The sequence below is a fragment of the Petaurus breviceps genome, unplaced genomic scaffold (assembly GCF_028583685.1).
Source record: "Petaurus breviceps papuanus isolate PSGF00001 unplaced genomic scaffold, PetGlider_PUasm1.0 174, whole genome shotgun sequence".
Taxonomy (NCBI): domain Eukaryota; kingdom Metazoa; phylum Chordata; class Mammalia; order Diprotodontia; family Petauridae; genus Petaurus; species Petaurus breviceps.
In genome coordinates, this window is record NW_027185761.1 from 33,038,251 (window position 1) to 33,063,250 (window position 25,000).

The following is a 25,000-nucleotide window of genomic DNA, read 5'->3' on the forward strand; positions in this document are numbered from 1 at the left end:
TGTATATATTCATATACTTAGCTAGATGTAGAAGTATATAGAGTGCCAGGCCTGAAGTCAGGAAGGCTGATCTTCCTGAATTAAAATCCAGCCTCAGACACTTACTAGCTGTATGGCCCTGGGCCAAGTCACTTAACCCTGTTGCCTCAGTTTCCTTATCTGTAAAATGAGCTGGAGAACCACTCCGTTATCTTTGCAACGGAAACTCCGAATGGAGTCTCGCAAAGTCGGACACAAGTTAAAAATGACTGAACATACATATGCTCATTGTCCCCAAACTCTCAGTGACTTTCGGAACACTTTGTGTATATGTATGCACATCCATGCACGTGTGTTGTGGATGCACGTGCCTACAAAGGTCCTTCGCAGCTCTAATTTTCTGTAATTCTCTTCTTTGATCTAAAAGAGAGAATGCAAACTTTTTGTACAATTATGTTACAAGTGAATTCAGTTCAGCAATGGGCGCATGTCTGTGCACACACCAAGTCTCCCGGACCCCCTTCTTCCGCTCCTAAACACCATACTTGGCTCCCTTAGCGAAGAGGGCACGCCCCAGCAGGCGCCCTCCTCCCCGCCCCACCCGGCCGCAGCTGCGCCGCGCCTCTGGGCCGGCAGAGGGCGCTGTGGGCTTTCTCGCCCGGAGCCCCGGCAGCGCAGGAACCAGGCGGCCGCCGTCTCTTTCTCTCTTCGGCCGCAAAGATTTTTCCCAGACTCCCTCGCGGGTAAACAGACATGGCCGACGAAGGTGGCGGAGGAGAACCAAACATGGGGAACCATCTGCAACTCATGCCCGGTAACCGCCCGGCCGCCGACGCCCCGGGGAGCGGAGCGGGCAGCGGGGCCCGGGGCTGTGGGGCGCCCGCTCTGGGCGGGGAGCGGGCCCCGGGGGAGCCCGGCCCGCGCGGAGGCCGGTGCCTGGCGCCCCGGAGAGGACAAGCCCGGCGGCGGCCCGGAGAGGCGGCGCTGCCGGAGCGGGGGCGGGGGGAAGAGGGCGGGGCGTTTTCTTGGGGAGTATCGGCGTGGGGAGCGGAGAGCCCCGGCTTCGCCTTCCCCGGGGCGCTCGGGGCTCTCCTCGGGCCCCTGGGGGCCCTGCCCGGGCAGGACTCGGGGGTCGTCGGTCCTCCCCCCCCCCCCCCCCCAGTAGAATGTAAGCTCCTTGAGGGCTGGGCTGTTTCGTCCCGGCCTTTGTGGCCCCGGGCCCGCATGTAGCGGGCGCTCAATAAAGGCTGGCTGGGGATGGAGGCGCCCTGCTCCTGCCGCGGGCGGCCCCCGAGCAGGTCGCCCCGATGGCTCGGCGTGGACGCCTTCGCAGCCGCCCGCCGCTGCCGTATGTGTCCCCGGCCCCCCTCGCTTGTCAGGGCCCATCGGGGGCTTGCCCGGCGCTGGCAGCAGCTGCGGCGACGCCCCTTTGACAGACGCGGAAACTGAGGCCGGGCTTCCCTGGCAGGACCTCAGGGCGGCCTCGCCCAGAGCCCGGCTCGGCCCGCGGTCCGCCGACCTTCCCGGCAGCTGTGGCCGAGGGGAGCGGGGCCGCTTTAGCTTGGCTGTCACTGGCGCTGGACTCCCGGCGGGGATCCGGGACCCCTTCACCTCCGCTGCTCGTCGGGCCGCGTGCCCAGAAAAGGCCGGCCCGAGGGCATGCAAATTAATGACCCACCCAGACTCTGCTCTGGCCCGAGGGTCGTGCTAGGGGGGCCGCGGCTGTTTACTTGGTGTGTTCTATGTAAACAGCGGGTGTGGGCCCGGGAGGGCGGGGCAGTTGTGTGTCTGCAGGACCCAGCACGGGCGGTCAGCATTTATGAAGCGTCTTTTTATGCCAGGTGCTGTGCTGAGCCCTAGGGATGGGAAAAACAGGCCAGAAAGATAGGATTAAAATAGGGTGAACGAAAGAGAAATGACTTCAAGGTAGGTCAAGGATGCAGACAAATGGAAAGTGTAATGTAAGTAGGGCTCCCATGTGACAAACGTCTAAAAAGGTAGTCCATGGCCACATGGCGGAGAACCTCAGAATGCAAGCTAAGAAATGTTGAATTTACCCAATAGCTCTGGCTGTTGACCATTTTTGAGTGACATGACAAGGGACTGACCTGATCAGAGGGATGTTTTGTATTAATTTGGAGACAGAATCAGGCATAAAGTGAAGAGGAAAGAGGCAGGGAGACCAGTTACAAGAACCGTTTTCAGAAAAAAGTAAACATCTGGCAGTTGTTTGAATACTCAAAGCCAATTGATTTGTCTTATGTCCATTTAAATCCTAAGTGGTCTAAGAGTTAAATTGTGTTTATCCTTCAACTGAGGGAAAGAGCCTTTCCCCACACCCTGGAACAGTGTGCAGGGTAGTTTCTTTATCTGCCAAATCCAGGTTTTCTGCCTGTGGTAGCCGTTGAAAAAAGTACAGATAGGGTTGTACTTACTGCTGCAGTAAAGTGAGTCATCAGTCTTTATAGGCTTCCAGATTGACCAAAACCAACCACTGAACAAATATTGGTATATTTTTCATGTTATTAGTAGTCACAGAGCTCATATGTGTCGATAACCTAATATTAATGATTTCCCAATAAGTTAATTGAACATTTTTATATTTGTAGTGAAAACTAATATAAAGTAATTATATCATTGTCATAGTAATTTTGTAGCAGATTTCTTTGATTTTAATAGGTTATTCCTTAATTTCAAGAGTTAGTAAAAAAATCCAACACCTTTACTATATAGAGACACATTTTGGTCTGTATATTGGAATCTATATATTGAAGTGTTTCAAATTTGATTAAATGAAAGATAATGTGCACACATTACTATTTTTTTGTTTATACATTATCCTTCTGTTTATTAATTCTTACATAGGAGAGTGACTAGACCTGTGATTTAACTGGTATAAGAGCTCTGGGGTTGGCCCCTTCTCTGCAAATTATAGTCTTAGGAGGTTACTCAGAATACTAAGAATTTGCTCAGGAGTCACACAGTCAGAGAGGTGAGACTTAAGCCTAGGTCATCTGGCACCAAGAGGGGCCCTCTATTCACTCTGACATTCAGAATATACTTAGAGATACCAGATTAATTATGCCTATAGTGTGTATATTGTGAAAGAGGTTACAACTGCTATGCTTATAGTACATTGTGATAGGCACTGGTAGTATGGAAATGAGATGGCAATGTCCCTGTCATTGAGACGCTGTAGTCTACTGGGTGGGGGTGCAGAATAAGACAGCTACATTGATATAACACAATAGGTGCATAAGAGACCAAACTAAACACTAGGAAAGTGTTGAAGAGGCAGAGTTCTGTAATAGCTTAGGGTGGGGTCAAAGTGAAAGAGAATGTAGTGTACCTGAGCTTGAAGGCAGGAAAATATTTCTTTTGGTGGGGGGAGGGGAGACCATGTGAATGGAATGGAAGCAGGAAACCATACCATGAGATTGGGAGCAGCAGGCAGGCCAGTGTATCTGGAACATAGGGTGTATGAAGAGTAGTATGCATTTAGGCTGGAGTCAGATTGTGAATGGCCTTAAATGATGGTCTAAGGAATCTGGGGCTTTTCTTAGTAAGCATTGTGAAGCTGAAAGGTAGAGCAGAGTGTTGTCAGACCTGTCGACCTTTGGAAGATGGCTCTTTCAGTGATGTTTATTGTGCATTAGAGAGGAGAGGAAGCCTATTGGGAGGCACCTGGGGAGAGTAGAAGGATTTCTGGGCCTGAAGTCAGGAAGATTTTATTTCAGATCCCGTCTCATATACTTTCTGGGTGTGTGACCCTGGCGGGTCACATAATTTCTCTGCCTCAGTTTTCTAATCTATAAAATTGGGGTTATAAGACTCTTCATCTCTCAATTCAGTACATTTTCTCTGACTGTCCTCCATACCTGAAACACTCTACCTCCTAGCTTCCTTTATGTCCCAGCTAAAATCCTATCTTTTACAGGAAGCCTTTCCCAATCTCTGTTAATTCTAGTGCCTCCCCTCTGATAACTATTTACTATTTATCCTGTATATAGTTTGTTTTATACATATTTGTTTGCATTTTGTCTCCCCCATTAGATTGTAAGCTACTTGAGGGCAGGGACTGTTTTGCATTTTTTTTTTTCTATCCATAGTGTTCCTGGTACATGAGCACTTGATAAGTGTTGATTGATTAGTGTTGATTGACCTTACTCCCAGGATTGTTTTGAGAATAAAATGTCATAATATTTGTAAAGTGCTTTGAAAACTTTAAAATACTATATAAATGCTAGCTGCTGTTACTATAGTATGTCCTGAAATTAAAGTACAAAGCATTTATTTAGTGGAAGTGGAAATGTACAGTCTGCTACTTTGTAAGAAGGAGAAGTGATACCTCTGTGCAAAAATCACCTTCTCTAGAATTGTTTACTCTGAATTTGTTTTACAGATGTAAAGCTTGAACAAAGAGAACTTATTGATCTGTTCCTTATTGTAATTATAGAAAACAAATTTTTGAGAGGAGCATGTTTTTTGATAAAAGTTATCTAATGATTTTCTTTTGCTACTCACAGAATAGCATTATTTTTAATGCAAACTTAAGAAGTGAAATTTTCACATAATGAAATTCATTCTTTTTTTCATGTTTATTGAGATTAATAACAGTCAAACTAAAGAATATTCACAATTTAGTGTTGTAAAGATTCCAGAGTCAGCAAGCATTTATTAAGCATCTGTGCCAGGGATAAAAGACCAGACCAAAAAACAGTTTCCACTCTCAGAGGAGCTCGTAGTAAAGATGACCCATCACTGAATCCCACAATCACAGAATATTAGAGCTAAAAAAGACCTTAGAGAACACGTAGGCCAACCCTCTGACTTTTTTAAGTGAAGAAACTGAGGATCAGTGAGGGAAGACTTGTCTTGCCCAAGGTCCCACAGCTATTAAAGGGCAAAGATAACTCTGAACCCCAAGTAGTATTCTGATTCCAAGTCAAAGCACTGGCTTGAGCCAGCAGCTGATTGTTCTGCTCTCAGGGTGAACATTTAATAATACACCTCAGAAATTGACAGATGTTACAAATGAGGAATTGGTTTATTGTTTTGTTGATTGTTGAGAGTTAAGAAAATAATGGAGAAAATGTTAATAATTCAGATGAAACTAAAAAGAAGAGGTAAGGGGAAAACCTTTATAGAACCTACTACGTGCCAGGCACATAGCACTAATTTACAAATATTATCTCATGTGATCTTCACAATAACCCTGTGAGGTAGATACTGTTATTATCCCAGTTTTACAGATAAGGAAACAAAGGTGGACAGAGGTTAAACGATTTACCTAGGATCACACAGCTAGTAAGTGTTTGAGGTTGGATTTGAATTCAAGCTTTCATATTCCAAGCCTGGAGCTTTATCTAATGCACCACCAGCAGGGCTGTTAACCATTTTTCAGCACATCCCTTTTCCAAGTCCATTGTTCTTCCTCCTCTTCCAGTTTTATCTGCTGAAGATATTTTTTTTATGTAGTTTTCTTTTGTGAGCATACAAAAACTAAGTTTTTAATGTGTTTATGTTAGAAAATATAAGTGCTCATTTCTTCTAGAGGAAGAGATCTTTTTTTTTTTTTTTTTGCTTTTTGGTGGGAAGGCAGGGCAATTGAGGTTAAGTGACTTGCCTAAGGTCACATGGCTAGCTTTTTGTGTTACTTGTCTGAGGCCATATTTGAACTCAGGTCCTCCTGACTCCAGGGCCAGTGCTCTAATCACTGCACCACCTAGCTACCCCAAGAAGAAGAGTTCTTAATCTTATTGGTGAAATAGATCCCTTTGGCAATCTGGTTAAACCTGTGGACCCTTTCTCAGAATAATGTCTCTAAAATAGTGAGGAAAATTCTAAATTTTATTTAGAGATTACTGAAAACAAAGATGTATTTTTCCCCCTCTCAGGTTCATGGACCCCCTGAAATTTATCCATGGATCCCAGGTTAAAAACCTCTGCTCTAGAGGGAGATATCCCCAAAACTTTTAAGTGTAAAACTTTCTTTTCATTAAAACAATTGCATTTGAACAAATTAATTCACTTTTAAAAATAACAGTATTCTTTTACTGCTTATTAGCAGAAAGTGAAGAAGATGATGAAATGGAAGTTGAAGATCAGGACAGTCAAGAAGCCAAAAAACCTAATATCATAAATTTTGACACCAGCCTGCCAACATCTCATATGGTGTGTACTTTTGGTTATAATCTTCATCAGAGCTACTTTTAGCCATCATATTCCTATAGGTTACAGGAAACAGTGATTATGATGTTATCTGTTTAACCTTAATGAAACTCTCTGTGGGTAAGGTTGTTAGCTATTTACTAATTGACAAACCTACCTACTGTAATGGAATAGTTTTGAAAAAGCTGTACTTAAGTATGTATATGTGTTTGTGCAAAGAAATTTGAATTGTGACTCCTAAACTTTTTCAGTATAAGAAACTTCTTTTATTATGAAATAATTTTGACCCTCATATTATTCATATCAGTTGAATTAGGAAATAAATTATGATAAAAGGCTATTTTGAATTCAGAAATGCTTTTAAATGAACTTCTATTTTCTTAATAATCACGTGCTTTTAAAAAACAGGTACAAGATACTATTTATTCAGTTTACAAAAAATGTTTGTTATGCTGATCAACAGTGGATATTTTGTTGAAGGTAAATGATGCTTAATGTAGATATGGATTCATGTGCCCCTTTCTGTAACTTCTCAGCTCACAGTTTGGAAACTTTATGAATTTAATCCAGTGGTTAGAGTGATTTTCACTCTTCTTTAATCACAGAATCCTATTAGCACTATAATTAATTTAGTTTAATGTTCAACTTTACACATTGCTGCTTGAGAGAGTAGTGTTATTTAATGCTTTTTAAAATGTCATATATTTAGATTTTTGGATCTATCAGATTATATCTATATCACATTAATAGTGTTTAATAAATTTAAGATTTTGCTTTCATATCCATGAAGTCATTGTGTGTATATGTATTCTTAAATAGTATCTGGGCTCTGATATGGAAGAATTTCATGGCAGGACTTTGCATGATGATGACAGCTGTCAGGTGATTCCAGTTTTGCCACAGGTGATGATGATGTTGATTCCTGGACAAACTTTACCTCTTCAACTTTTTCACCCTCAAGAAGTTAGCATGGTGCGGAATTTAATTCAGAAAGACAGAACTTTTGCAGTTCTAGCATACAGGTAAAACATTTGAGTGAATTTTTTACATAGTTTGTTTTCTTTAGTCAGTGGTACAGTGGGGTTGTGAAGCTAAAGCAGATGATTACATTCCATCAGTCAATCAGTAAACATTTATGCATGTGCAGAGATGCCTTGTGATTCTATGAATTAATATATTTTATTGATAAAACTATAAAAATACCATTTGGAAAGGTTGATGACTTTCACTATCCATATTTATATACATGTGTCTGTATACACACACACATATTTGTACACATGAATGTTAATTCTAAGATTAGGTTTTGAATATTTTTATATTTTATACATTGTTTATATTCTCAAATAGTTGAATTGGTTTGAATATTCTTAATTTTAAAAGTTTCAGAAACTTGAGTGAATGCCACAGAATATACAAAAGTTTAAAAAAATTGGATTCTTAACCCTAGAAATTTTACTCATTTGCAGAGAATCAAATTTTATATTTTAATGTTTTTTTATATTTTAATATTTAAGCTAAAGCAGATGATTACATTCCATCAGTCAATCAGTAAACATTTATGCATGTGCAGAGATGCCATGTGATTCTACGAATTAATAGATTTTATTGATAAAACCATAAAAATAAGATGCCATGTGATTCTACGAATTAATATATTTTATTGATAAAACTATAAAAATACCATTTGGGAAGATTGATGACTTTCACTATCCATATTTATATACACGTGTCTGTATACACACACACATACATATTTGTGCACATGACTGGTAATTCTAAGATTAGGCTTTGAATATTTTTATATTTTATACATTGTTTATATTCTCAAATGGTTGAATTGGTTTGAGTATTCTTAATTTTAAAAGTTTCAGAAACTTGAGTGAATGCCACAGAATATACAAAAGTTTAAAAAAATTGGATTCTTAATTCTAGAAATTTTACTTATTTGAAGAGAAGCAAATTTTATATTTTAATGTAAGAAAACTTCACTTTGCAAAGGATAGATTTCCTATCAAAATGATAAATCCATAATTTGTATAAATACAACCCAGTGGTATGGAAAGATTAGGCTTTAAATATGGCAAAAGAGGGGGGGATGTAGGAAATTATGCATTGGTGCAGGAAACACCATGGAGTGTTTTTTTTTGCTTTTTGGAGGGCAGTTGGGGTTAAGTGACTTGTCCAAGGTCACACGGCTAGTTTTTGTGCTAAGTGTCTGAGGCTGGATTTGAACTCAGGTCCTCCTGACTCCAGGGCTGGTGCTCTACTCACTGCGCCACCTACTCGCCCGAAATATTTTCTCATTTGATTTTGATCTTTTTTTTTTTTTCATGGAGTGTTTTCTAAGGAAATATCACAGCTAACATTTGATATGGAAAATGAGTGAAAGTATGTTTGACAGAATCTCCTTGAGCCCTAAATGAATTTAGACCTGTCGTTTCCTTTAAAATTTCTTAAGCACTTTCCCTAAATCTGGTTGTAGTTTTTTAAAAGAAGGGGCTCGGGTTGTTTTGTGAAGTTTGTACATGTTTAGTGCCATTAGTGGCTTTGCATATATTGAAATTGAAATTTTAGGTAACTGAACAGCATTTCCTTTTTTTTAAAACCATGTCTTCAGTAACATACAGGAAAGGGAAGCACATTTTGGGACAACAGCCGAAATATATGCCTATCGGGAAGAGCAGGACTTTGGAATTGAAATAGTAAAAGTGAAAGCTGTAGGAAGACAGAGGTTCAAAGTACTTGAAATAAGAACGCAATCGGATGGGTAAGAAATTGCTGTGTTTGCCTAAAAGTCCCTTTATTATCCTCGTGACATAAATAAAAAACCACCAGTTTGACCTTTTCCCTATATTCATACTGTAATAGAACATTATTACCATGCTTCCTGTTACAGGAAAGAACTCCATACAGCCTGGGTTTCCCTTCACAGTAGTATTCCAATAAAGGTCGAACTGCACCCATCCATGCAGTATGGGGTCTGGGCAGGTCTCTGTGGGAGAATCTGTCTTTCCTTCACAGATGATGAGATCTTTGGACAATAATGGCTAAACTTTGCAGGCCATGACTATACATTAATCAAACAATCCATAAATGTTAAGTGTTTACTATATGCCAAGTACTGTGCTGAGCACTGGGGGTACAGAAAGGCAAAAGAAGGTCCCTACCCTCAGGGAGTTCCCACTCTAAGGGGGGAGACTATATGCAACTAATGTATAAACAAGCTGTCCACAGGATAAATAGGAAAAACCAATAGAAAGAATGCCCTGGAATTAAAAGTGGTTGGGGGGAGGCTTCCTGGGGTAAATGAGATTTGAGTTGGGATGTTATCTCTCAAGTGGCAGGAATTAGGTTTTATTCTGCTTTTCTGTGCTTCATAATTCTTAATACAGTGCCTGCGCATATAATAGGCATCCAAGAAAGCAGCCAGGTGTTACGGCAAGGCTACTATATTTTTTTTAGTCTTTAAGTTTTATTTGTTTGTAGCTTACCACAACGGAATCTTTTAGCCCTGTAAAAAAGCACCTGACTTGATTATAAGCAATTACTTAATATATTGAACAATTTTTATTGTTGTTGTTGAATCTTTTCAGTTGTTTCCAACTCTTTGTGACCCCATTTATGATTTTCTTGGCAAAGATACTGGAGTGGTTTGCCATTTCCTTGTCTAGTTCATTTTACAGATGAGGGAACTGAGGCAAAGAGGATTAAGTGATTTGCTCACGGTCACACAGCTAAGTGTCTAAGGCTAGATCAGAACTTGGGTCTTCTTGACTCTAGGCTTGGCACTCTATCCATTGTGCCACCTAACTGCCCCATGAACAACTATGTGTTGTTATCACTGTTTTGTGCTTAATAGTATGAAAATCGCAAAGCAAACACATTTGGGACATAGGACAGAATGGAGGAATATGTAACAAGTTAGGAAGAAACAGCAAATTGATCAGGAAAAGGCATCATGATGTCACAAGCTATCTTATCAATATAATTTTTGCTAACTTTTTAAAAAATTCGAATCCTGAAGGGTTTTTTTTTTAATGTACTGTAGGGCCTGGGATTTTTTTTTTTTTTAATATCGCATAGCATAAAGGACAATTGACATTTGATTCCATGTTTCCTATGTATTATTTGTACCAGAGATTTTTGGTAGCTGCAGAGTTACTATTTGAACACAAGATGGCAATATACCAATACCTATGAAACTGGTTCAGGAATGTAAAGCATACTACTGTGACTTAGTAATAAAGACCATTGTCACCCAGGGCTAGAAGAGATCTTTGAAAGGGCATTTTCCCTTTGCCCTCAAATGAGACCACTATTAAGCTATCTCAAAAAGATGAAAATCTGTCCTTATTTTAAAAACTTGCACAGAAGACAACACAGACTGCTTTAACAACCCTTGATGGAAATTCTTCACATATAATTTAAATCACTTCACCCTATTTCCTTTTCTGTCTGTAGCAGATGGAAGATTGAGCATAAATGGACACAGTTCTTTTGTATCACCCCATATAACCATGAAGTCTGTGCCATGTAGCCTTTTTATTTCTAGGAAAAATCATCTTAGCATTCTGAAGATCTTCCTGTAGGTCTCATATCACAGTCTTTGAATAACTTTTGTGACTCTTGTGAATTTTCTGAGTCTTTCAGCTTGTGGATGTCACCAATGCCTTGAACAAACTACAGTGGCAAATAAAGTTTAAAGATGGTTTGTTCATGAAGCTGATAATTGGAAATAGTTCATTGTTGGTTCTAATGAATTGATAAAATGCATGACAAACCTTTTAGTTGGTGTTTACCAGTCTCATCTCTTACTCGTAACTTTTAAATATTCGTGCTTTATCATAAAATTAAGGTTTTCAGTTATGGTTAGGCAAAAATATTTTTGTTAAGTTTGTCATTGATAACTTTTGAGGAGCTGAGAGTTTTTTTAATCCTTTGCATATTCATATAAATATATTGAGTTGCTATTTAACAAGTCATCTGAGCAACAGCAAACAGAAGATGGAGAATTTAAAACCATTTTAGTTCGTGTTTGGATAGGGCAAAAGGTTTTCACTAAATGTGTTCCGTGAACATACATATAGTTAAATGAATCCTTACTCAAAGGATCCATTTTCAAGTTTCTTTGAGTGCTCCCCTAACAATGCAACCTTTGTGATTTGCTGTAGCAGCTAACTCTTTGGTCATGCCAGGTTGATACAGGGACACAAGGCATGCACATTGCATTGCTGAGCATCTCAGGGTGGTGAAACCTGCCAGGCTTGGATTACTCTGACATGGTAGAGAGGAGTGATCCTTCATCGTTACATCATATCTGTGTGCTTTAGAGGGCATACATAACTAGTTCCACTGAGCATATAAATGCAAGTTACCTGTTTCTCTTTCACAGTCTTCATTTATTAGGGCAGTAGTTGATTTAGAAGGTCATTTTAGAAGCCTTAAATGTAACTAATGGTAGAGCTAGGGACCTTCTGAAAAAAATCATTGGGGATTATTGAGATGCTATAAAATGTGATTATTTTGATAAACTGCTTTTAAAAGTTAAATAGCATAGTATATAGAATTTGAGGTACACTATTTACTTACTAGTTTAGAATATTGTGCCTTTAAGTATCAAGGAAAAATAAATGTTTCTAATACAAATCCTTTTCACTTGATTTTGAGGGCAGTAAACTATACTTTTCCATTTTCCTGGTACAGGCAATCTTCCCTTCTGTGGCAGTGGGGGAAATAATGAATGAGATCTGAAATCTATAAACAGTTTTTTAACCTGGAGGAGGCAGTATGACCTAATTGAAAAGGCTCTGGACATGGAATCAAAGGCCCAGCTTTGCTGTTCAGCTTATTTACTTTTCAGCTTTATTACTTCAGATACCCTTTGATTACGATTAATTTATTTCTACTCCCTCGGTTTTTTTTTCCTAAATATGTGAAAATGGGAAGACACATTTGTACAGGGCGTACTTCTTAGGGCATTGTGAGTAAATCACTTTGTAAACTTTTGAAAGCATTTAAAGTGCTACATGCATATAGGTTATTAGCCTCATTTTAATCTCTTCTCTGTGTAATAATTAGCCAGATAATTTGGTATTTTTCCTCTTTTTCTTAAAATGCTGTTTTTAAAAGGCAAACGAGTGAGCCTGTAGGGGGTTTAGATAACTCACAGAAGAGATAATCGGTACTTGATTTTATGTTGACTTTTGGATCTTTTTGTTCAATTACTTTTTCCCCCCAGTGTCTTGTGTTAACAATTTAGTATAAGATAACTCTTTCTCATTCTGCATTAAGATTAGCATAATGATATATAATGTGTGAACTATTTTCCCTCTCAAAAGTGTTTTGTATATTGGCATGTAGTGGCTGATGAAAGAACTTTATAGATTTTTGTATTTTTAGATTGATTATATCTCTTCCAGAACTTGTAACCCGAATTCAGTTTTTGTTTAAACTGCCCCCCCCCCCCATGTTTGGTTCTCTTGACCACAGAATTCAGCAAGCAAAAGTACAAATCCTTCCTGAACGAGTGTTGCCTTCAACCATGTCTGCGATCCAGTTGGAATCTCTTAGTAGATGCCAGCTTTTTCCATCTTCAAAACCTGTGTCATGGGAAGACCACTGTTCACCTCAGTGGTGGCAGAAATATCGGAAGGTGAGAACAAGTTGTTTTTGCGTCTTTTAAAATTAAGCAAAACCACTTGCTCATTCTCTTGCTTTTTATAGACTGCTTAGAATTCATTTCACTTCCTATAGCATTTTGGTGCAAACTTTAAGGCATTGTGTCTGATATCTACAGATCTGTTTCTCTATAAATATGGTTTTTTTTTTTTTTCCCAGCCTTAGAACTAGAAGAGACTATTGCAGTCAGCTCATTCAGCCCAGACCCAAGGGCCTTAAGAGGGCTGGGGAATTGTCCAGGGTTGCAGGGCTACCAATTTAGGTTCTTCAAATGTTTTTTGACAATATATACTTGAAAGATCTTAAAAAAGAAAAAAAAGCTTAAAGAAGTGTTATTCAGGGTGGGCTGAACTAACTGTACGAACTAACTGTATAACATAGTTCTAATTTTTATTTCTGGAGCCATAAGTACATTTACTCTAAAAAAATTGTAACAGCACAAAATCAGAATAAATTATTTTAACTTCAAATAGTTTATTTTAACTTTAGCTTTCCTAGAACATGTGACCTTTAAAAAATATTTGGGATTATAATGTTTGTTTGGAATTTATTGCTCTTAAAAATTTTGGTAGTAGCTAATTGTACGTAACTATTTCTTTTTTCTTTTACAAAAGTGAAATAATGGGGATTTATTTTCAGTTACCCATTTGTAGGATGTTATATCTCTTTCCAGGTTTCAATAGAATGTACATTTTTTTATGATTTCTGCCTAAAGAAACAAAGCCTCCCTGGTTTCCCACATTACAAGTGGGAATACTTACTACTATGCTAACCAGGAAGATTGATATTGAACTTTTTTTTTGGAATTTAATCTAAGAGTGTGTTCCTTAAAGTTACAACAAAGTTGTCAGTTCTGAGTATAGAGATAGAGATCTAGCATTATAGATTGTCTGGTCTTTTACAGGTAGAATAATTGGATGTGTTTAATTTAAATTTTATATCAGATTGTCAGAAGTATAAGATAATATAGTAGACTTCCCAGGTTAAATAAAGTACCTTTATATGTCTTGGCTGAAGAGAGCTCAAAAGATCACTGGAAAGCAAAATGTTTAAGGTCACCCAATTCCTTTCATGCAAGAAGGTTATTGCTATTATTCTTTTCATTAGATGGCTTTTTCTGTCCTTTTTAAATGGAAGGAGTTTCACCATGCAGGTGGATTAGTGTGCCAGATACCTGACTGTCCATGCTCCCTGGTTTGGTTCCTGGTTTTGACAGATAATCTACAAGACCTTGGAAAGTCACTTAGCTCTCCTGTGCTGCAGTTGACCAGCCTGTGAAATGACTGTAATGGCAAAGTGTGTGATTTTTAATTAGTGTTGAGTGGCTTGGGATTCTCATTGGAGAGGCATTATACAAACTACTCCCATTATGCATTTCCAGACAACTTGCAAACATATATCTTCTTGACATTTTGACAATATTAATACTAATGTCTGACATTTACAACTTCTTTATGGATGTTCAGCTCCCCCTCCCCCAGTTGTATTCTTTCACTCTGGTTTTTTTCCTTGTATTACTTTTATTATATTGACAGCTGCAGAGTGGAAGGTGTCCTTTCCTATTCTTTGTTGTTTTTTTAAATCAGCTTAAATAGATAATAGGTTCTTTTAATTCTCAAGACTCAGGAATATTGGTTATCAAAATTGTTACAGAAAAATATCTTTTGTCTTTTTTATAATAGCATACCTTGAAAGTAAGGACATTTTGCTACCATCCCCGTGCTTGAATTGATGAAAACTTCTCTTAGTAAACCAAGTTATTGTGTTTTTTTCTACAGTCCAAAATTCAGTTCTTTATTTATATGTTCTGCATGCTGAAGAAGTATGTGTCTGCCCCCAAGGAGTTCCTTTCACATTCTGAATATTTATGTAGATAAATTTTAAATAGGTGAATCCCTTCCTTTCTTCTGTCCTTCCTCTACCCCCACCCTGCCAGTTTGGAAAGTTTTTTTGGTTTATTTTGCTCAGAAATAATAATAATTATGCTTTATTTCTTTTCTCTTATGTTAATTATTCAAGAAACAGCAAAGCATAGTGGATAGAAAGCCAGCCTTAGAGTTTATAATCCTACCTCTTACACTTGGTAGTTGTGTGACCCTGGGCAAGCCACCTGACCCCTTAGTGCCTCAGGCAATTCTCTGAGACTGAGTAACTGACCAGGTGCTGATCTGCTTTGGGAGAAGAGTGGGAAAGAAAGGGAAGTGAATAAGCCTTTATACTGTACCTACTATGAGCCAACTAAGTGGTGCAGTGGATAGAGTACTGGGCTGGAATCCAGAAGATTCATCACTTGCTAGCTGTGTGGCCCTGGGTAAGTCACTTAACCCTGTTTGCTTCAATTTCCTCATCTGTAAAATGAGCTGGATAAGGAAATGGCAAACCCCTCCAGTATCCTTGCCAAGAAAAGCCCAAAATGGGGTCACAAAGAGTTGGATATGACAGAAAAATGGCTGAACTACAACGGCAACACTATGAGCCAGGCACTGTGCTAATCTCATTTGATCCTCCCAACAACTCCTGAGAGGTAAGTGTTATTATTGTCTCTATTTTATAGTTGGGGGAACTGAGGCCAACAGCAGTTAAGTGACTCGCCCAGGGTCACACAATAAGTAAATGTCTGAGGCTGGATTTGAACTCAGGTCTTTTGACTCCAGGCCCAGTGATCTATCCAGTGCCTCCCTAGTTGCCTTTCAGAGGTAGGGCAAGTTTCTATACCAGGGATTTACTATACCAATGAAATCACAGACTTGGTCCCCAAAAATATATTAATAATTCAGTCTTCCTTGTTATTCTTGTGGAAAGCCAGCATCTAGTCACTTTCTCTCCTGGTTTGACCTCGTCTAGTTACCTCTTGATTCTATAGGATGTGGGGCTAGTTAGCTCCCATTCTTGATAGTCAGATCTTATTAGAGTGGAGGGCACAGGAAAGATGGTAAGGGCAGAGGTAGGCAAACAGAAAGGAAGAACGGGGAGAGGGGGAAAGAGAGGAAAAGAAGAGGAACACCCGGAAATGAAGGAACTAAAGATAGAGGGAAAAGGAGGTAGAGGAAAAATAATATATAATGGGTTAGATGGCGATGAAAGAGGACAGCCTTGACGGTAGGGAAGGGAGGGAAGCTTAGGAGGGGGAGAATGCAAAGAGGGAGGAGAGCTAGGGTGGAGAAGAAAGCTAAGGTGTATCTAGGGCAAACCTCAGACATGGTCCCTAAAGTCCTCCTGCATTGAAAAGAAAAGGAGGGGGAACCCCTGGGGGGTGGGGAGGGAGGGAGAAGAGGGATTGCTCTGTTGCTCTGTAAACTTCCCAGCTGTTGTTCAGTACTGGATGTCCCTGGTCTCTTTACTTGGACCCAAGGAAGCCCTTTAGGTGATTCTTAGATGTGGAAGGCCTGGAACAGAGCTGCGATTTGGAAATCAGTGTATCACTCCTTATTTACTTTTATCTTTAAGATCCTAGATACCCACCACATTTGCACATCTTTATTAGTCAGGTTATCTGGTATTTCAAGGATGTTATTAATTCAGTGGACAATTGTGAGCACTGAGCAGACCCTTCTATGAATCAGAAGGCATCTTGCAACTTTTAATTATTGGACCTTAGATTTTCACGACAGGGAGAAGTGTAGCCAAGCAGTGGGGGGTAGGGGGGTGGGGGGGGAGAGGAGGTGTGTTGACAACAGAACAGGGAATATGAGAGCCTTATTCACATGGTGCCATTTCAGTATTACAGTAAGCCAACAAAACCTTTGGCTAATGTGATTGAGTCCTTTGAAGTGTTTTTTTTTTTTTTTTCGCTTTTTGGAGGGGGGAAGGCAGGGCAAATGAGGTTAAGTGATTTGCCCAGGGTTACACAGATAGTAAGTGTTAAGTGTCTGAGGTCAAATTTGAACTCAGGTCCTTCTGACTCCAGGGCCAGTTCTCTATTCACTGTGCCACCTAGCCTCCCCTGAAGTGTTTTCTTTAGAAAGCTTTAAGGCTCAGTTCATTTCTTTCTTCGTGAAATTTCATTTCAGGTATTCCAAAGTCCTTAAGAATGTATAAGTAGACCTTGTCTCCATCTTGCAGTAATAGTTGAGGTGATATGGATCAGGAGATACTTAGATGCTTCATGGCTCAGTCCCTCCAGCATGTGCTAATCAGGTTGCCACACACTTTTGCAGCAGAAAAGATGCTTAATGGCAGGAGTGCACATCATCACCTGCAGAGAGTGACTCGTCCACCAACCATACTGCTTATCCAGACTTACTGAAGGCTAAACCTCTGCAGGAATTTAAAGGATCCAGGTGTGTAGCGTCCCTGAGATGTATGCAGTGAACCTTGAGGTTGTTTGCACACACCTTCTCTCCACCCGAAGAATAGAACATTTTTCCCTTAAGTCTGCGTATCCTTAAAAGTATGAGAAGTACCCAGGCTTCAGGAAGTGGCCTTATCTAAGTGTAGTCAGAACATTAAAGGAAATACAGAATAAGAAACATGCCCCTCTCTGTGTCATCTGGCAATGGAAGATCAAAATAGAAAAAATATACTTGGCCATCATCTGTGAGCTGTTTAGGAAACTGTCCAGCAGGAATCCCTATTTTGGTGTTCCTTCTTTATGTCCTGTTTTGAAACCTTTGGTTTTGCTGTTATTTTAATTTGCTTTTTTACCAGACACAGCTGTTAGTGTTTGTTTGTTGGGTTTATCTTGTCTCTTGTTGTCATGAGGGTGGGCCAAGAAACCTGTATATTTACCATATTTTTCAGTGTAATGAAAGCGCTATTTCTTTGAGTAGTCTGCTCCTGCTGGGATTCTGCCTGTTTGCTCATTAATGGGAGCTCTACTGTAGTATGCAGAGTGTTATTTTTAAAGACTGTTCTAAGACCAGCAAACTTTAGAAACATTCATTTAAAAAGGAAGTGACACATGAATGTGCCTAACCTTCTGCTTTTTGCTCTTAAAAAAGCCTCGGTTTTTCTCAGCTTATTGGACAGGCTGGAGGAATCATCCCCAAAAACCCAAAGTCAGGTCACTGTAGCCCTCTCAGGTGTCCCATGACTCCATTGTACTATAGCACTTGTGCCCTTCATTCTCCTTGTAGAAACAGGAGTTTCTAATTTATTGTTTTTATTTTAAACTAGTCTTTACTGAATTGTTTTCTCTTTAACATAAATATCCCACAAAATTATTTTTCTGGCTGCCTATTTATATTTGGGGGGACTTTTAGTAAAGCATAAATGGATAACAGCTGTTTGGATAAAAATGTGGTAGGTTTCACTTGCACACTTGATAGGACAGTATAGAATTTATAATATTGCCCTCTGCTTTCAGTGGAAATATAATTAATAGTGTTCACTTGGAATTTAACACTTTTTTTTCTCCTATTTGAACCCTTTTGCATTCTTGCAGCCTCCTTAAGCTACTTTTCACCTGCTTTTGAAATGTCTTACTTGTTTGAGAAACCAAAAAAAGGAATAAAAGAGAGTAATTCTGAGAGGGATTGATGGCTGCCTCTTGGTACCAAGAAGTGTTCGTTGTCAAATACAAATGATATTAGCCTTCAGTAGTGAACCCTGTGTCCCCCAAATGAAGGGGACTTCCCTAGCAAACCAGGGCATTGGTCACCCGCATGTTTCAGCTACTGTTCTGAATTGGTTACAGCTACTGCTCTTATGAAATAACTCATGTTGCAGATATGCTTAAAATATTTTTTGAAAAGAGTATATATAAATTTCTAGTTTATTAGTGTGACACAGAAATAAGACAGAATTCTCTTCCAGGGGACCAAAAATTTCTTTAAAAATTGGGAATTTTGAAACTGAATATTTTTTGCTAACTTTTCTGCAAAAGTGTTCAATTCTTTTTCATATGTTTCTGCTCTTTGATGCAATATTTGTTTAACTGTACATAGTTGATAGGAAATAATAAATGTGGCTTAATGTATTACTTTTATGGTACATTTGTGTCAGGTTAAACTATTTGTAAAAATCTTAGCACTAGAATTTTTCTTAGAGATCGTCTAATCTGACCTCCTTATTGTATGGATGAGAAAACTAAGTCTGTGACTCTCCCACACAGTAGCAGAGCTACAGCTAAACACCAGGTTTCTTCCTAAGTTTCAGCCCCACATTCCTTTTATCACAAAACACTATTCTTCTAATTTTATAGCATAAAATCATTTGTTGTATGAAGCATTTAATACTCTTATGTAAGTTATTTTCTTTAGATAGAATCATGACCATAGATTTGAGCTGGTAGAGACGTCTTAAAATCCAACTGCCTCATTTTATTGATGAGGTAACTGAGGCGCCCAGAGGGGAAAAGCAGCTTGCCCAGTGTCACACAGCAGTAATGGCAGACCTAGGATTCTAACCATGGCCTTTCCGTTGTACCATGTTGCTTCAACAGTGTTCAGTTTGCAAAAATCTGCCGTTGTGTTTCTTCCTTTAAGTACAGTTTTTGTAAATAAAAGTAAAGTGTGTGCATTAGTGGGGAGAGAAATAGCCTTTCTTTTAAATCCACATTAGTTACTGCTTTTTAAGTACCATGTTATTTGGTGAGTTAGAAAATGTAGAATCCTAGTAGAATCTGGTTTATTAATTTTCAGTTTATTACACCAGTTGCTTGTGTTATGATAACAGGATTAGGAACTTAACAACATGTCAGTAAGCTGAAACTTTTTATAATATTCTTTATGTTTCTTGTTAGAGTAGCAAATAAAGGAATAGTTTATGGAGCTGTTGAAAGGCAAGATTATTATAGATAGGTGTAGTTGTATATTTATTATGGCTAAGCTTCTCATTAAGAGCAGGGTTTTTAAGCCTATATTGATTAAACATGCTCCACAAAGTTACTAGAACCATGAAGGATCTGTAGCTCTCATTGGTGTCAGGATGACTTGTTTTCAGTAATACTGTACTTTCATGCTGTCTATACCTTTTATTACAGTTAGAGGAGTACAAATATCTTATTCTTTCTGTTAAGCCTGTATGTTCAGCATAGGTAGATAAACAGGGACTTTTGACTCAATTTGTAGAACTAATAACCAGTCTTCTGTCTTCCCTCCAGAGTTCTGTGGTTCTCTGAGTAAAAATTAGAAAGAGTAGTTATATTAGTAATGATTTATAAAACAGATGTATTTGAAAAAACACTGTTGGTTGGGCAGGGGGACAGTTGAACTTTGTGTTTAGGTTCCTTGAACAATGATTATTATTTAATATCTAGTGCCTACAAAGTATCAGTGATAAAGATTGGATATTTCTACTTTTAAACTATCGGGTTTATTTAGGGTTTCATGTTGATTTTAATCAACATCCAAACTAAACAGAAAAATTTTGGAAGTTATAGCTCTGTTGGTTCTACTGAATTAATTCTGCTCTGACCCTATTGTGATAACTCATTGTTAAATGATTTTAATATACTTCAGCATAAAGTATATGCACATTTTTGTTTCAGTGGTTTCTTTTTGCCACTTCTTATGTGCAAGTCATCTTTGGTATTGTGTAGCAGCCCATTGATGCCCCCTGGGCATCCCTCTCACTCCAGTGGAGAAATTGGAATAGATTGTGGCTTAAACCACACTCTGGAAATATATTTATCAATCCAAAGGGAAAGTTAATAAAGAATTTCCATTGTAGTTGAGGGATAGTGTTACCATGTTCTCATACCATTTAGTTATCCTCACTCTATCATATCATCAGCAAGTTCTAGGTAAGTATATATTGATTACAGTGAGACTTGTGATAACATCTTATTTTTCAGACCAATTACTATGGGTTCTATAAGTTCTGACTCCACATTGAATTCTCTTTTGAGGTTTTAGTGCAAATACAGTAGAGATTATGTAAAAAATAGAAATTATATGAAATGTCCCAGTAATATTTTAAAACTCCATTCTTTTCACATTTGCTTTATTCTTTTACATTTAGTTATCTTCACCATTTGTTTTAACATGCATACATTTCAGTAGTATTCAGAGTATATAGTTGAAGTGCATATTTACGCACAAAGTATCTTAAATGCCCATCTTACACACAAAGTAGATCCATTGATTCAAATGATTCATATAAGTGAATTGCATTGAGATTACATCAACAGTTTATCCTTCTGCTCGCCAGTTTCAAATAAAAATGGTTGTTTTACTCAAACACAGAGAATACTTTTTGACCTTTCAATAGAAATAAATCCATAGGGCTTCCATATACAGATTTGTTTTCTCTTAAAATATGAAAATCTTTCACTGGACCATAGATTATTTTCAAATAAAACTTACAGCTATTTATTTTCCATTCAATTCAGTGAGCATTTATTGGCACTGTCCTATCAAAATAGCTCTATGCACTGAAGACACAAATTAGTCAGTCAGTAAGCACTATGTCTAAGGAGACTCAGAAGGGCAAAAAACTCAAACCCTGCAAAAAAATTGTATCTCCAGTATGCAATGTAGATGGAAGGTAATTGGAGTTAGCTGTGTAGCTCAGTGGGTGGAGTGCTGGGCCTGGATTTAGGAAGACCTTGGTTTGAATCCAACTTCAAACACTTACTCAGCTGTGCAGCCCTGAGGAAGTCACTCCACCTTTGTCTGCCTCAGTTTCCTCAGCCATAAAACAGGGATAATAATTGCACCTGCTTGCTCACAACATGGATTGTTGTGAGGATCAAATGAGATAATATTTCTAAAGTGCTCACAGTGCCTGGCACATATTAGGTGCTTAATAAATGCTTGTTTCCTTTTTAATCTCAAAAGGCTCAAGCAGAAGAGGGGAGGGGGGGTAGATTTTTCTTTTTGAAAAAGATTCTTTTTAATGCAGAGGAACTTATGATTTTATTATGTTTTCTGTTTTCAGAGGAAGTTTCACTGTGCAAGTCTGACTTCTTGGCCTCCCTGGCTCTATTCCTTATATGATGCTGTAAGTTACCTTCTATTAATCTTTTATTTTCTAAGCCCCACTATTTCATTTTTGGTGGATATTACTACCTAGTCTCTCTACATTTTGATACATATTTCTTGAATAGAGTTTTATTTCCAGAAATATAGTGCTCTATTAGATGAAGGGCACTAGGGAACTGGAAGAACTGCTTTTTTATCCTTACCTCCCTAAGGACAAGGTGTTCAGCATTTGTGCACGTTTTCATATTCATGCTCTGTTTCTTTTCTTCTCTTTCTCTCCCTCCTTTTTTTCTTACTTCCATTCTTCCTTCCACTCCCCCTCCCCTGTCCCTTTTATTCTTTCTCCTTATGTTTCTTCTTAATCTGGGGTTCATTGACTTCTAAAGGGTCTGTAGGTTTCTGGAGGTCCATGAGCTTAGATAGGAAAAACAAAAAACAAAATGATATCTTTATTTTCACTAATTGAAATTTCACATTTCTTTCAATTATGGGTTAAAAGGGAAAAAAAAAGCATTATTCTGAGAATGGGTTTGTGGACTTTGCCAGATTGCTAAAGAGGTCTGTGATACACAGGAGGCTAAGAACTGCTGTTTTCTGGGTTCATGGGCATCATCATAGTAGAAATTGTGAACTGACATTTAATATCAGAAGAAAAAAAGCCTCCAGAATAATAAGTCTGATCCGTCAGATGATGAGGGAGTTGCTTTCTAAAGTGTATTGCCTCATTCAGGTAGCTAAAGGACTGTTCAGTATATTCAGAGACACCTTAGAGGAGGCCTTGATAGAGGGTATTACCCTTGTCGGCTATTTAACTTTAACTGAGAATCTCTTAAGACTTGAAGGCACAGTGAATTTCTACTTTGGATACCACAGTGTGGCTGTGTGTTTACTGCCCAAAATACATAGGATTTAAGGTGGAATGGGATAAGGGCAAAGAAGTTTCTCCACTTCAGTCCATCCTCCATTAAGCCATCAAAATGATTTTCCTAAAGAACAGATGACTGCCCTACTCCATAAACTCCAGTGCCTCCAGAAACACATAAAAACGCTGTGTTCAGCCTTCACAGCCTTTCATAACCTAGCCCCTCTTTCTACCTTTCAGTCTTCATACACCTCACTCCCAGATACATACTCTGCATCCAGTGGCATGGGCCTCCTGGCTGTTCCCATGAAAAAAGGCTTTCCTCTCTGGGCATTTTCTGTTTGTCCCCCATGCTTGGAATATTCTCCCTCCTCCACTCAGACTACTGGTCTTCCTGGCTTCCTTTGAGTCCCAGCTAAAATCCTGCCTTCTACAGAAAACCTTCCACAACCACTCTTAATTTCAGTGTCTTCTCTTTTTTAATTATTTCCTGGTTATCCTGAATGTAGCTTGTTTGTATATATTTATCTTGTCTGCATGTTGTCTCCCTTATTCGATTGTGAACTCCTTGAGGGCAGGGACTGTCTTTTGCCTATTTTTGAATCCCCAGCATTTAGTGCAGTGCTTAGCATGTAGTAGGTGCTCAGTAAATCAATTTTGTTGATCAATATATCAATAAATGTTTATTAATGATAATGATGGAAGTCCATATAAAGTACTCTTATGAAAATTTGAGAAGGGAAAGAGCACTTTCAGCTTCTTGAAAGAGGTGACTTGCAGAGATGGAGAGGGAGTTTATTTCATGTTTGAGGATTGGCCTGAGTTTCTGTATAGAAATGGAGGAAAGGAGGGTAGAATGAGGGAATAGTTTGGCAGAGTATATATGCAGTCTCAGTAGTGAGAAATAGGCTGAAAAGTTAGATTGGAACCAGATTGTGCTGAAATGCTAAGCTTGTGTTTTTTTTCTACAGTTAATCAGGAATCTTTGCAGGCTTTTGATCAGGGGGAGTAACAGGGTCAGACATATCAGTAGGAAGATGGGATTGGAGAGGAGAGAGAGGAAAGACACAGAAACAGATGTTTACATGAGTATCCCAGATAACAGATGCTAATGGCCCAAGGTAGGTTGTTGATAATCTTGAGTGGAGAAGTGATCATTGAAACCATAGACATGGGTGAGTCTACTAAAGGAAAGAGTATATAGAGAGAAAATAGTCAAACCTGTTAGGATTGTTGTTAGAAGTGGATTGCCTTGTGTAGCATTCACTTGCACAAATGTTTAGGTGCCTATTACAGGAAAGCCACTCTGCCAGCCTTCTGTTAAGCATGTTTGTGCCTTTTGCCGTCTGTGTTTCTCAGTGGTATACTTTAGATCTCCTGCTAGACTTGTATGTTTGTTTGTCTTGGAACCTTTGTCAGTATTTACCATTCTTCATTTATTTAGATAAAGTACTTCAGTGAGTGATCTAAAATTTAGGCTAAGTAATGTTTTCTTTCACCTTTAGGAACTGACAAGAATATCAGTATTGAACTTAGAGAAACAAAAGAAGATATTTTATGGAAATACAAAAAAATTTCTTTAGGATTTTTAATAAAAAGTCTTTCAGAAAACTTTTATTCTGAAAATAGAGTCCATCTTTTTCTAAGTAAATAACTGATGAATGTCAGAAAATAATTGTTATCCATGTGACAGTACAAAAGTAGGAAGTACAAAAAAATGATGAATTTTTTCTTTTGAAGATCAGAAATGGGTAGAATTGCTAATGAGATGCAAAATATTTGTATGTCTTTCTTTGTATCATCTAAGCTTATCACAGGCACTGACACATAATAGGCACTTAGTAAATATTTGTTGTCTTTAAAATATATGTACAGGGGACAGCTAGATGGCACAGTGAATAGAGCACCGGCCCTGGAGTTAGGAGGACCTGAATTCAAATGCAGCCTCAAACACTTGACACTTACTAGCTGTGACCTTGGGCAAGTCAGTTAACTCCAATTGTCTTGCCTTCTTCCCTCCCTCATCCCCAGAGTAAAATAAAATATATGTACAGCATAGTAATGGTATTGTACTATGAACAATTGTGAATGATTCCTCAGTAATACCGTGATCAAAAACAGTCCCATAGTACTTATCATAATAAAAATGTTATCTGCCTTCAGAGAAAGAACTGATATTGTCTAAATACAGACCTAAGTATACTGTTTGTCTTTCTTTCTTTCTTTCTTTCTTTCTTTCTTTCTTTCTTTCTTTCTTTCTTTCTTTCTTTCTTTCTTTCTTTCTTTCTTTCTTTCTTTCTTTCTTTCTTTCTTTCTTTCTTTCCTTTCTTCTTTCTTTCCTTCTTTCTTTTTCTTTCCTTTCTTTCTTTCTTTCCTTCTCTCTTTCTTTCTTTCTTTTTCTTTCTTTCTTTCTTTCTTTCTTTCTTTCTTTCTTTCTTTCTTT

General features: G+C 38.4%; 1 protein-coding gene across 3 annotated transcripts in view; it reads left to right on the forward strand.

Moving 5' to 3' along the window:
* The first annotated feature begins 637 nt into the window (after positions 1-637).
* CRBN (cereblon) overlaps positions 638-25,000 on the forward strand; it is a 37,771-nt gene continuing 13,408 nt past the window's right edge. Inside the window, exons 1-6 of one of the 3 annotated variants that reach the window (XM_069084066.1) lie at positions 638-793; positions 6,047-6,153; positions 6,970-7,172; positions 8,771-8,920; positions 12,643-12,805; positions 21,652-21,714. In XM_069084066.1, coding sequence (XP_068940167.1) covers positions 733-793; positions 6,047-6,153; positions 6,970-7,172; positions 8,771-8,920; positions 12,643-12,805; positions 21,652-21,714 — 747 coding nt within the window. In that variant the 5' untranslated portion in view covers positions 638-732. Of the gene's footprint in view, positions 794-1,202; positions 1,328-6,046; positions 6,154-6,969; positions 7,173-8,770; positions 8,921-12,642; positions 12,806-21,651; positions 21,715-25,000 lie in introns of those variants that run through there. The other 2 variants (XM_069084067.1, XM_069084065.1) reach the window with 2 other exon arrangements.